We start from the raw sequence: 14,109 nt of genomic DNA on the forward strand, positions 1-14,109 counted from the left end.
CTCTAGAAGGTGTAAGTCAACTACCCTGGCCAGCAAGATCTCCGGATCTGTCCCCCATTGAGCATGTTTGGGACTGGATGAAGCGTCGTTTCACGCGGTCTGCACCTTCAGCACGAACGCTGGTCCAACTAAGGGCCAGGTGGAAATGGCATGGCAAGCCGTTCCACAGGACTACATCCAGCATCTCTACGATCGTCTCCATGGGAGAATAGCAGCCTGCATTGCTGCGAAAGGTGGATATACACTGTACTAGTGCCGACATTGTGCATGCTCTGTTGCCTGTGTCTATGTGCCTGTGGTTCTGTCAGTGTGATCATGTGATGTATCTGACCCCAGGAATGTGTCAATAAAGTTTCCCCTTCCTGGGACAATGAATTCACGGTGTTCTTATTTCAATTTCCAGGAGTGTACATATCGTTGTCACGATTATGAATTCGCAAATGTTGAAATACAGTGAGTTGAGAGAAGTCATGGGATATCTTCTAATATCGTGTCGGACCTCCTTTTGCGCGATGCAGTTTAGCAGTTCGACGACTGATGGACTCAACAAGTTCTTGGTAGTTCGCTGCAGAAATATTGACTCATACTGTCGCTGTAGCCGTACATAATTGCGAAACTGTCGCCAGTGCAAGATTTTGTGCACGAACTGATCTCTCGATTATATCCTATAATTGTTCGATGGAATCTATGTCGGGCGATCTGGGTCCCCAAAGCATTCGCTCGAACTGTCTAGAATGTTCTTTAAACCAATCGCGAGCAATTGTGTCCCGGTGACGGGGCGCACTGACATCCATAAAAATTCCGCCGTTATTTGAGAAAACGAAGTTCATGAATGGCTGCAAATGGTCTCCAAGTAATCGAACATAACCATTTCGAGTCAATGATCGGTTCAGCTGGAGTAAAGGACCCAGTAAGACCAGCATTACGGAGTCACCACCATCTTGCACAGTGCCTTGTTGACTACAGCGCCGCTTTCGAGCCCTAGAATCGGGACTCGTCTGACTAGAACACGGTTTCACAGCCATATAGGGTGCAACCGATATGGTCACGAGCCAAGAAGAGCCCCTGCAGACGATGTCATTGTCAGCAAAGACACTTGCGCCAGTCGTCTGCTGCCGTAGCCCTTTAAAGCCAAATTTCGACGCACTACCCTAAACATACATTCGTCGTACGTTCCACATTGACCTCTGCGGTTATATCAGGAAGTGTCGCTTATCTGTTAGTACTGACAACTCTAAGGGAACGCCGCTGCTCTTGGTCGTTAAGTGAAACCGTACGTGGTGACAGGTAATTCCTGATATTTGGTATTTTCGACATACTCTTGACACTATTGATCTCGGAATATTAAAATCCCGAACAATTTCCGAAATGGAATGTCCCACGTGTCAAGTTCCTTCTACCATTCTGCGTTCAAAGTCTGCTAATTCCCGTCGTGCGGCCGTAAATACGCCGGAAAGCTTTTCACATGAATCGCCTGAGTACAAATGATAGCTACGCCCGTACACTGCTCTTTTACATCTTGTGATTTTACCGTCGTATGTATATATGCATATAGCTACACCATGACTTTTGTCATTTCAGTGTAATTCTATAATAAATGGACCTCTTATGTACTGTAATCAATCGTCACTCCTAATGCGGGATAGTGTGTCTGCGTGATAAAAGAAAGACATCTGACCTCTGTCTGGATGTAAAGCTTTTCATAGAAACCACAGTCATCAGTTTCTAAGCATAGATCATCTGTGTGGAAAATATCAAGGCGCTATTGGTTTTAACTGGAGATCTGCGTCTTGTTGGATGCCACGACAAACTTGACTTTAATATTTCTTGTACATGATGTTCCGCAGCCTCAAGAAATTCATCTCTGCTCCGGTTAAATACTTTCCTTAGGCAGTGCCCGTAACGCCACAAGCCGATATTTACACTACTGGAAAATAAAATTACTACACCAAGAAGAAATGTAGATAATAAACGGGTATTCATTGAAAAATATATTATACTAGAACTCACATATGATTACATATTCACGCAGTTTGGGTGCATAGATCCTGAGAAATCAGTACCCAGAACAACCACCTCTGGCCGTAATAACGGCCTCGATACGCCTGGGAATTGAGTCAAACAGGACTTCGATGGCAAGTACAGGTACAGCTGCCCATGCAGCTTCAACATGATACCAAAGTTCATCAAGAGTAGTGACTATCGCATTGTGACGAGCCAGTTGCTCGGCCACCATTGACGAGACGTTTTCAATTGGTAAGAGATCTGGAGAATGTGCTGGCCAGGGCAGCAGTCGAACATTTTCTGTATCCAGAAAGGCCCGTACAGGACCTGCAACATGCGGTCGTGCATTATCCTGCTGAAATGTAGGGTTTCGCAGGGATTGAATGAAGGGTAGAGCCAAGGGTAATAATACACCACTGTTCAAAGTGCCGTCAATGCGAACAAGAGGTGACAAAGACGCGTAACCAATGGCACCCCATACCATCACGCCGGGTGATACGCCAGTATGGCGATGAGGAATACACGCTTCCAATGTGCGTTCACCGCGATGTCGCCAAACACGGATGCGACCATCATGATGCTGTAAACAGAACCTGGATTCATCCGAAAAAACAACGTTTTGCCATTCGTGAACCCAGGTTCGTCGTTGAGTACACCATCGCAGGCGCTCCCGTCTGTGATGCAGCGTCAAGGGTAACCGCAGCCACGGTCCCCGCGCTGAGAGTTCATGCTGCTGCAAACGTCGTCGAACTGTCCGTGCAGATGTTTGTTGTCTTGCAAACGTCCCCATCTGTTGACTCAGGGATCGAGACGTGGCTGCACGATCCGTTTCAACCATGCGGATAAGATGCCTGTCATCTCGACAGCTAGTGATACGAGGTCGTTGGGATCCAGCACGGCGTTCCGTATTACCCTCCTGAAGCCACCGATTCCATATTCTGCTAACAGTCATTGGATCTCTACCAACGCGAGAGCAATGTCACGATACGATAAACCGCAATCGCGATAGGCTACAATCCGACCTTTATCAGAGTTGGAAACGTCATGGCACGCATTATCCTCTTTACACGAGGCATCACAACAACGTTTCACCAGGCAACGCCGGTCAACTGCTGTTTGTGTATGAGAAATCGGTTGGAAACTGTCCTCATGTCAGCACGTTGTAGGTGTCGCCACCGGTTCCAACCTTGTGTGAATGCTCTGAAAAGCTAATAATTTGCGTATCATAGCATCTCCTTCCTGTTGGTTAAATTTCGCGTCTGTAGCACGTCATCTTCGTGGTGTAGCAATTTTAATGGCCAGTAGTGTAGTTTAGTCTCGTCGTGATCAGTGGTCATAATGATTTGCCTCCTCATAGCACTTTGACGTGTTTAGGTTGTGTGCTAAGAGATCTTGAGTCCAAAATCGTCCCAATCAGGTACTTTGTTAATTTGTTGAGGATGTGGAAGCCTTTTCCGGAAGTCAAGGTAAACGAAATGAAACTGTGCTCCGCTGTCTACGGCCCTCTGGATCTCCCTAGTCAAACGGAATACCGAGTGCCTGTTAAGATGGACGGTGAGATTGCAGTCGCCGCGGATGCAGCAGCAGCATCTCGGGGTGGGCTCAGCGCCGGCGGCGCGGCTCGGAGGCCGCTTGGTGTGGCGGTCCCGAGCGGCACGCGCCGACCTTCGCCGCCGGCCCCGCCGCCGCCACGGCGCCGACGTCTGCGCCTGCTCCGACGCCTTCATTAGCGGTGTCTTTGTCCGCTGCTTAATTACAAGGCGCGCCTCTGCCGCAAACGCCGCACCGCGCAGCTTTGATACAGATCCGCGGTGCGCCGCCGCCGCCGTCACCGCCGGTAATTGACTTTGGGTGCCTGCAGTTTTGCGGCTGCATTCTCCACTAGAGATGTAATTACCGCGGATCGCCGGCGGACGAGAGGTCGGCTTGACCTTCAGGTGCTAGTGGACAGGTGTCAGGCAGTGCCTGACGTTCCTCATGCCCTGCGATGTATTATTCTCGGCTCCTTATTTGGCAGTGAGTGTTTTGTGCTATATTCAAGTTTATTCGTGATGTTTCAGGTTGTCGTTTCGGCCGTCAGTTCTGAGGCTGGTTTGATGGAGCTCTCTATTCCTGTTGCTTCTCTGGCTGAAGTTCGTCGTAGAAGAGGTAAGTCTATCAATGCGCGTCTCAGTAACAGGGTTTATAGGTTCTGCAGGTAGTTAAGTGATTCATTATACGTGAAGGATTACAGACTTCCTCAGCCTGCACTTTATTGATGTGGAATATTCATAAAACATACATGATCGATTTTGAGTGAGACACTCCATCATCATGTATCAGGAAAACCAACTGCATTTATATCGATTCAATAAAATACGTAAAGGCCGATAGGAAATAACCAACAGTATCTTGCCATATCACGTAGTTAAATCGTGTAAAGCTTTTTTTTTTGTTTTTGTTCCACAATGCATACGAAACTCAATTGAGCAACGGGTTCTGGTTCACCTTTAGCCAGAGACCCCAGGAGATTGCACACATGTCACGAACATCAATAGAAGTTTGGTATCATCCTTTATTTCCGCATTCATAGCGCAGAAACAAAAGCTGGGTCTGAAGCATGCGTTTATATCCATTCGCAGAATGTCTAAATCACTATAACAAGAAACATTTGTGTGAAGACGAAGGTTTTTCACACAACTGCTGAGCATCGTCAGTACGTAGTGGAACGTCTGATGCTCGGATGCAGATCTGAATCCGTTGTGGAGTAACACAGATTATCAAGCCACTCCTTATCCAAATTGTCCAATCTCCAATTGCGATTCTGCGTAAGTCGCACAGAATACTGGTCCTTGTCGACGTTCAACAGCTCGTTTCAGTCGATCCCACACATGTTCGACTAGGTTCAAGTCCGGGGGATAGGCAGGCCATTTTGGTGATTCTAGCGTGCTGGAGGAACATGTTCACGAGGACAGTACGATGAGCACTTGAGTTATCATCCAAGAAGATGGAATTGTCACGTAAGTGTTGGCTCCACTAATGGTTGCAGTCCCTGAAACCGTTCTCAACAACCACGAAAGGTGTGCGGTAGTAGCATGTAATGCCATCCCAGAACATCACTCCACCATATCACCTTGATGCACATGTGGGACAAAGCTTTGTAGGCGCTCGATATTATCAGCGTACAAACAGATCCGACTTTCCTACGTAAACAACACCCGATGTCAACCCTGGGGCCTCCATTCTGCATGATTTTTTGCCCATCTGTAATTGATCCTACGACCTTGTGACGCACAACGTGGTGTTCGCCATGATCGTCGGGAATGTAGATTCGTAACATGCAATCTTCTCGTATCGGTTTGATGCGATACATGACGTGCCGTAGCCTCTTCGAACGTCCAGTTCAATTCTTGAGCACGGAGCCCACAGTTCCTTTGCCCCGGAAGTCGTATATATCGATCATTCTGTCCACCTGTCGAGAATAGACGGCTTGTGCGGTGTTAGTCCTCAACACTACCTGTCAACTGGAACCGATTCCATGTCCGAACCACGTCATTTTGACTCCGGTGCACGCGTCGAGTTACGTCCGTGGTTGAGAAGTGTGATTTCAAAGGTCATTGATGTTTGCCCATCTGAGAGACTTGACCTTCCGCTATAAGCCGTTTGGTACTCTTCATACCTTCAACATTTGGGCTAGTGTAGCTCACAATTAAGCTGGATCCTCCATTCCCCAGTGATCTCATCGTGTAGCGGACATAGGTCTTCCTTAATAATTTTTGCTTTCAAACTAGAAGATTATTGCAAGTATGCAGATTCTGAGTTTTGTTACGGTTAGAGTTCGAAATTCCTCGACAGATTAAAAAGCTGCCGGAGACTGGAATAAGATTAGTTTCCAATTTGGATCCCCGCTTTGATCTCTGCCTGACTGTAAAAAAAAAAAAAAAAAAAAATCACCCTAACACAAAAGTCATTCACTCTTTTGGAGGATCGGCTTCGGACTACCAATGGCCAGATTGGATACTTTTTCCGCTGTTAATTTAATTATTTAGTTTCGCAAGGTTTACTGTCTCTTTTTCTTGCTGATATGGAAGTGATGCAAAAGTTCTTTTTTTGAGTGGTTTATATACGCAACCGTTCTATCACTTTACAGAGCGATGCGGTGTAATAGGTAGCACACTGGATTCGCATTCGTGGTGACTACAGTTCAAATCGGTGTTCGGCCATCCAGAATTAGGTTTTCCGTGATTTCCCTAACTCGCTGCAGGCAAATTCCGAGATGGCTTCTTCGAAACGGCACGATCGACTTCCTTCACCATCCTTGAGACATTCCAAGCTTATGATCCATCTGTAATTATCGTGATGTGACGGAAAGTTAAATTCTAATCTTCCTTCGTTTCTTTTGTCACGTGTTTCTTTGTGTGGTACGTTGGACATTTTTCTCGTTGACTCGATCCACGACTTCCTCATTTCTTACACCATCAGTCCATTTGAACAGTCTGCTGCACCAAAACATTTCAAAGGCTTCCAGTTGTTTCACTTCTGTCTTCCCCATTGTGCAAATTCCGCACCCATACGGAGCCGTGCTCCAAACATAACTTTTGTATGTTAGTTTCTTTTTATAGAAAAAACTTCTGTTTTTGCAATTTTTGTTACTAGGTCATCCTCGCACCGTCCGTCTTTATCTATTTCCAATGTAGCAAAATTCATCCACTTCTTCATGAGTCTCATATCCAAGTGCAGCAGTTAGCTGCCCGGTGTGCTAGCCTGCTGATACTATGCCAGTGCATCAGTTTTCTTTTTGATTACGTCCATACTGTAGCCATTAGCCAGCACATGTTTTACTTAATTAGGCACTCGACAGTTCACTTTCGCTTTCGACGACCACTGCTGTGTCACCAGCTTGCCGTATCACGCTGATTTTCTCTCCGTAGCAAACAACTCCCACACCTTTGCTCTCCACAATTCCTCTTCTATATAAGAATTAAATATTAGTGATGATAATGAGGAACACTGCCTCACACCTCTCCTGATTTTAGCCATTTGTATCATTCCGTCAACCTACTTCGCGTAATGTAAGGAGGATGGAGATATATCTTAAAACGTTGTATCAGAGATTCAGCAGAGAAATGAATGTAGAAAGTTTTGGAGTGATATCTTGGGAAATTTCTTGTAATTTCAGTTTCCGTTAATGAAGTTGGAGCAATAAAAAAAAGAACATTATTGCAAACTTCTTGATGCCACGGTGTTTTCGTCGGAATATTTAATTTTTCTCCTGCTGCGGAGCCACAAGTCCATTTTGAACACTTGCATTAAAGTTTTTGACCATTACATCAGATTTAGTTCATCACTGATCAGTAAATGGGCAACGAAGTTTAATTTTATGAAAAAAGGTTGTGCAAATTATAGTAAACTCTTTAATTTCTGATTCAGAGGTGTATTTTGTATTCTTCCCCCCACTGCACTGTAGTACGAATCATAAAATAATTAATGCAGAAGAAGATAATTTTGTGTCAGAAGGAAGGTAACCACTTATAGTACTTTATTTGATCGTTAATTTTCTCTGAGTCACTTTTTCCAAAAAATTAACAACTTTATCGTTGAAACTTCCTGGCAGATCGTTCATTTACTGTTGTATCATAATTAATGCAGATGTGCACCAAGAAAATGTCAGTGTTCTCCCCGAAAATGCACATGCAGCTTCGTAACGCGTTAAGGAGCAAAGTAACACATGGTTACTGACATTGCTGTATTACTAGTAAATACTGGTTGTTACTCGTAAAGATATCTTCAACCGAGAAACTCTATTTATTCACGTATTATGTGTGATTGATGAGGTAGTGAGCGAGTAAAATTAGCGGTGTGGCTTGTTACTAGCGTTTTTTGAGATCATCATGTTTTGAATTTTGGACGAGTCGTAGAATCGACTGTCTGAACAAGCTACCTTTACCCCTGAAATGGGGCAGAAGCACCCCAGAAAATGCAATCTTTACCCGGCTGCTTAAACCGTATGCTGCTTATTTGCTGGAAAGAAGCTTACATGACTCGTTGCTTCGTACCTCCCCAGTGAGATTACCTAATGAGTATTCTTCGTAATTTTGACAATCAATGACAGACCTAATATAGAACTGAGTGAGAAATCCTCTAGGACAACCATCAGTCTCTAATTAGAGAATTTTATAACAGTGTAATGTAGAGTTGGGCATGAAATTCTTCTTGTCTCGTTGTAGGGGATAACCGACTGGCTGGTGTCTACTTCAAGAGAACAACGCACACATCACTTAGACTCTTGTGACGGGTGACAGAGGGTAGTGTCTGCTCCACTGAGAGTGTCAGGTGGGGAGGACAGCGAACTGTCTCTCGAGCAGCAAGAGCTCAACAGAATTAGTGTTTTATGATTGATGGTAATTTTAGTAAACTGATATGGATTAAGTAAGCACATAATCTCATCAGATAAAACATTATTCATCCCCTTAAAACAGCGCACACTAGATACATTGGAACGATCTAGATGGTGTAGAGCTGGTACGCTCCGTGGCTCACTTGTGCCATGGCAGCGAAGCAGTGTGTATGTTCCATGCTGATGTATGGAATATGCGCAATAACAGGGGTGACTTTCTTGAATATAAAACGTGTTTCAGAATGAATTTTTACTCTGCAGCAGAATGTGGGATTGTATGGAACTTCCTGGCAGATTACAACTGTTTGGCAGACAGTTTCTCGAACCCTGGACCATTGCCTTTCGCAGGCAGGGGATCTACCATTTTTTAAAAAAATCTCATTTTGTTTGTTATTGGTCGTTGCATTTATTCGAGGAAGACGTTTGCATGGACCCGTTCAAGTCCATCGTTGATACAGTTACACAGTTTTTTTGTAATTTTTTTTATTACAGAGGGCAGTTAGCCCTCTGACAGAACACGCTGAGCTACAGTGCCGGCACTAAGTGACTTACAATCCATGCTCACAGCTCTACTTTCGCAAGTACCTCATCTCCTACCCCAAATAGACAGTTCTCCTGCGAAACTTGTGGGACTAGCATTCCTACGAAACTTGTGGTTCTAGCTCTCCTGGAAGATTTCCAGACTGTAAATTTTGCTAGGGAAGTTATGTGAAATTTGTAAAGTAGGATATGAGGTACTTGCGGTATCAAGTTGTGAGGACAGGTCGCGAGTCGCGCTCGAGTAGCTCCGTTGATAGGTCACTTGCCTGCGAAAGACAATGGTCTTGGGTTCGAGTCCTGACCCGGTACACAGTTTTAATCTGCTAGGAAGTTTCAATAAATGTTTCTGTGTTAGCCTACCGTTCGTCTTTCATTCAGTTTTTCCTACATTTACAGTGCCTGACCACTGTTCATTTTTCAGTTCAGTTGAGAGACAAATTTGTTTAGTGAAACCCAGTTAGGTGCCCTAACATTTTCTTCATATAATATTTCTATTTATCTTACTACTGTGTTATCTTCGGTTACGATAGTCATTTATCAAATGAGAAGGTCTTTTTTGTTGTTGTGGAAGGACATCGAGAAAAATGTATTCTCTTTTTCACTTACTGTCATTTTATGATGAGCTCTGCTGGAGAGTTCAGTTAAGAAAAAAAGTCTTGTTTAAGGGTATAAATGAAACAAATAGCATTTATTCCACTAATATATCTATTACAGGCTTCTGGAGGCTGCAAAAGGGACTTAGTAGATAAAGTGTTGATAAGGATCCGTGTACGGAAACATATGTTTCGATGAAAAATGTAAATATCGAATCACTTTCGAAGTTCCCGATTTACGGTACGCACATAGTGGAGACGACGAGCTCTGGCGTGTGTAATCTACAAGAGTTGGTCCACGTGGCGATCCTGCTGTCTCTTGCAAAAGGCGTATTTGCGACGAATGCATTCATACGCATTGTCCGCAAGCCATGGTGCATGTTTGTGGAGAACTACTATCAACACTTATATTTGCGAACGAACCAGTGTCTTGCAGTCTTTGTTGTAGTCGGACGAAAATGGCATGTGGTGGATTGAGACGATTCGGAAGACGTTATCGAGAGATGAGTTAAGCAGCTCTGCCATTATGTACCGTAACACGAAGCTGGAGATTTGAAAATGATCCGACCTTCGAGCCTGTTTTACATCTAAGCGGTACATTTTAGGACATGAGTTCCTTATCAAAACTTTATGCTCTAAATTCCCTCTACAACCTCTAGAGGCCCAATAGGAATTGTGAAACACCATCTATTAGAGTAACAAAACGTGATTTGATTGCTTTCCTCCCTGAAATAGGAAATTTTTCTGCAACGAAGCGACAGAAGAATCCACTTACATGAGAAATTCAAATTTTACATAAGAATGTTTTGAGTCTGGGATAACCTCATAATTTTTATTTGTGGACCATTAAAGTCGGTTAAAACAGCTGCGATTCAAGTACGGTTGTAACTCGCTAACACATTTTCTGTACACATACGTCAGAAGTGTTTTAAAAAGCAAAATATGCGAAAATTGCCTTGAAAGCTACGCAGAAAGGAGGATCTGTAGCGAATTTCACGCACTAGTGTCGAACTAATGTGCATTTTCTGGCAACTAGAACTATGTCTCGTTTGGAACCTGCTACGTTTCGTGCCAAAGTTGTGTATCGAATACAGTTTTATTATAAGAGATGGATTAATAAGGTAGTTCAGATACATGGATAATAGGGAAGGCTTTCTTATCTAACGAGGTTCTACATTTACGTGGTTGTCTGGGGAAAAATTATGAGTACAAAGTATATAAATTTGCGCATCTGCCGTGTGTGTTTTTAATGAATCAGCAGTTAAAACACTTACCAACGTAAGCCAAATATTTGTAATTAGGAGTTGATTCTTCTCGTCCTATTGCAAGACACAACAGAAGGGAAACAACTGTTGTTAGTGACATGGCATTTCATGCAGCAGGCAGGCGGGCGCGGTCCACAGGCTCAGGAGTCTGAATGGGGGCGGGGGGGGGGGGGCATAAAGGGGGGCGGGGCAGGGGGCAGGGAGGGTGTCCGCGGCCGCTGACCTCTGGACGATCCGAGCCATCTCAGATTCGGTTACTGCCTCATCAATGCCATCTGTAAAACATTTCTGACCACGCAGCTGGTCATTAAGCAGTCGTTATCAAGTGCATCTATACCAGGCGAGTTCGTTCTTGGATTAACCATGGGAGTCATCCTAACTTCACCCGACGTGCTACCTCCCCAAAAAAGAGTCGATAACGTGGGTCTGATGAACTTCAGCAATACTGGTCGGTACCCACTCGTAGGTAGCTCGTGTGAAAGGGCTTAAACCACGTCGTATAAGTTTTCAAAAAAGAAAGCGGCGCCAAAGATCATGACGCAGGATACATTTCAGACCGGGTAACACTCGAAAATAATAAAATTATGTTTGTACCTTTAGGTCCTGAAACACAATAGTTTCCGAAAAATCAAAGAATTAGTGATTTCAATACATTTTGAACACACTTCCGTAGGAAACCACTTGCTATCTTGGAGGGGGGAGGGAGGGGGCAAATACGTGTAGACATAAAATTTCTTTTATTAAATATTATAGCACGTAAATAGCGAGACCGCTTTAATTCTCTTGAATATCGCGAGAGTAGAACCTCAAATCCACGAATCTTGACTGTTGGCCTTTCAACACTTAGCTACGGACCACTTAAATAGCGCTTTCCGTCACAAATGTGTTTGCAATTTCTCAGAAAATACTAGGTGACGGGCATGAAACGCATATAAAATTTTCACATTTTCGATTGTTCTAAGTTTTCAGTTGGTACGAAACGGATCTTACGACATATTTTTCGTCTCGTTTTTTTCGGAAACGAAAGTGTAGTAACCGAACGACTTTCACAAAAGCTACTTCCTAGTGCCCCTATCTCCCTCCTACTTCCCCCCCCCCCCCCCACTACCAAGCTCGTCGAAATCGGTGTATACAGGGATATTTTCCCAGCTACTGTTATGAACGTCGGGCAGTCGGATAAGATACTTTACAATGGTAGCATCTTATTCATCAAATTGATGAACTTGGAACTACGTCTCGTGGCTGATTAAATTTATAAATCTCCAAACATACAGCATTATGCCATTTGTTTCGCATATGATTAGTTTCTAGGATTCAGCCTTTATTCTCAGACGCCACCGCTATAACAAACAGCGGGCATTTGCGCTTAGCGTTACTTCACTTGCCTTATGACTTGGATTATTAGCGTTGGCTCGTACGTACATACGCTGACTGCGTTAATTCAGTAGATGTAGTTGCTCTTTGTTAATCGTTTCACTAACGGAGCAAGCAACGAAGTACCTGATATACATTGAAATGTGATAAAAGCGTAAGCATTTGTCTTACAGCGTCGTACATTATTCGCAGATAGTTCTGTACAGAAACGATTTTCCGTACCTTTTGGTAGTAGTTTCGCCTCAAGTGATCTTTGCAATTTTTCCATTTTGATGTCGGCTATTCTTAGGCTTTCATCAGTGTTTGTTGTACAGATCACATTTGACAATGGAAGATGGTCTCCTAAACTAATTCTGTCTTAAATAACTGGCGTAATGTTGATGTTTGGAGATAATTTACAGATTTCCACGGAATGCAACACGGAGTAAACTACGAAGACGTATGCGCGTGTATTCACAAACAGCCTTATGACGTGTGTCGAAGTTTACACCGTGTAACACTATCATTTACCCTTTCGCTCCGTCTAATCCCCAACTGCACTCGAGTTCGAGCACTTTAGAAGCCCCATTTCCTCTCACTTAACAGTCATGATCAATTTGAGAGATTCATGTGGGAGAAAGTCTTACGCTGCTTGACTCTTTTTAGTTCGCTCTCATTCAAGCTCTCGGAGATGCCTTCTTCTGCATCTACCACTACTTCGGTTGATCATTTCGTGGCGTTCTAGTGCAGCTATTCTTCAAATCTTCTATACGTCTTGTATTAATTCTGCCATATAAGGGTCTGAATTTGTGAGAAATATTCAAGGATCGCCGAATGAGGGTCTTCTAGATCACCTCCTGACTGGACGCATTAAACATCGTTAAGTCTTCCACTAATGCTACGTCTGGCATCTACTTTTCCTGCAACCAGATGCTCCCCTGAAAACTTCCCCATCGATATTGTTCTGCTCGTAACTGTTTCCAGTGACAACGACAAACGTGACCAATCAACGATGAACTAAATTTTCTGTTTACGATCGAGACCTTACATTTATATGCGGCTACAACTCTCGAGACCATCATTGTCCATCGCCCCCAAAGATATCAGTTACATATTTTTCACTTCCTCCTCTTAGGGGAAAAGGCGGACTGTTTGCTCTTTGCTGTGATAGGGTTTTTGCTGACTCTGTGTTGCAACTCGTGTTTTTCTGCGATTATTTATGAGAGGGGGAGGGTAAACTTTCAAGTCCCACTTGGGAATTTATTTGGAACTGATTACTGGAGACAGCTCTTTTACTAACGGTAGAGCCATGGGAAACCTTCTGAAAACCTGGAAAATGCTAATGATGTATTTAACGCGTCGCATGTAAGACCTGAGGACGTTTCACTACGGTATTACGTGGAAAGTGATATTGGTTAGCCTGCTTCTTTGAGTATGGCAAGTAACATCTCTGATTTGTTTTTGAACCTTGATTTAATTTGGATAGTGATAGCATTATCGTATTAGTACAGAAAACATAGTATATATTTTGCCATCAACCAAAATTAATTGTACGAACCACATTGGCGACTTTCTAAGCTACTAGGAATATAAAGTAATGATTCGATCTACGTTTACGTAAATGTGACGGCAGCCCTACACGAGGTTTTCAGCACGTAAAACTGAGATGAGTGTATCTATTAATGGAAGACGTCTCAACCACTTTCGTTTTCCTGATGACACTATTGTGCTTATGTCTATTGCAGAAGAACTTCGACAACTATATGAGGAACTTAATAGGGAAAATTATAAAGTAGGCAGGAAATTGGGTTATAATGCAAATAAAACAATGTGAGATCAACAGACCGGAAAGAAAATTATACATATTAAGAGTAAAGTCATAGAACCAGTTGGCGATATTTTGTAATTAGGGCAGATGAAGACAACTACATCGGCAGTAACAGACATATACAAAGGAGTAAAAGTTGCCTGTACTGCT

The 14,109-nt window shown here is 43.5% G+C and overlaps 1 protein-coding gene across 1 annotated transcript in view; it reads right to left on the minus strand.

Annotated features, from left to right (window-relative positions):
- Positions 1 to 14,109, minus strand: part of LOC126088309 (neuronal acetylcholine receptor subunit alpha-7-like) — a 336,530-nt gene that overhangs the window by 271,040 nt on the left and 51,381 nt on the right. The window contains exon 2 of the mRNA XM_049906440.1: positions 10,788 to 10,832. Coding sequence (XP_049762397.1) covers positions 10,788 to 10,832 — 45 coding nt within the window. The remainder of the gene's footprint in view (positions 1 to 10,787; positions 10,833 to 14,109) is intronic.

Source organism: Schistocerca cancellata, chromosome 6 (assembly GCF_023864275.1).
Source record: "Schistocerca cancellata isolate TAMUIC-IGC-003103 chromosome 6, iqSchCanc2.1, whole genome shotgun sequence".
Classification (NCBI taxonomy): Eukaryota; Metazoa; Arthropoda; class Insecta; order Orthoptera; family Acrididae; genus Schistocerca; species Schistocerca cancellata.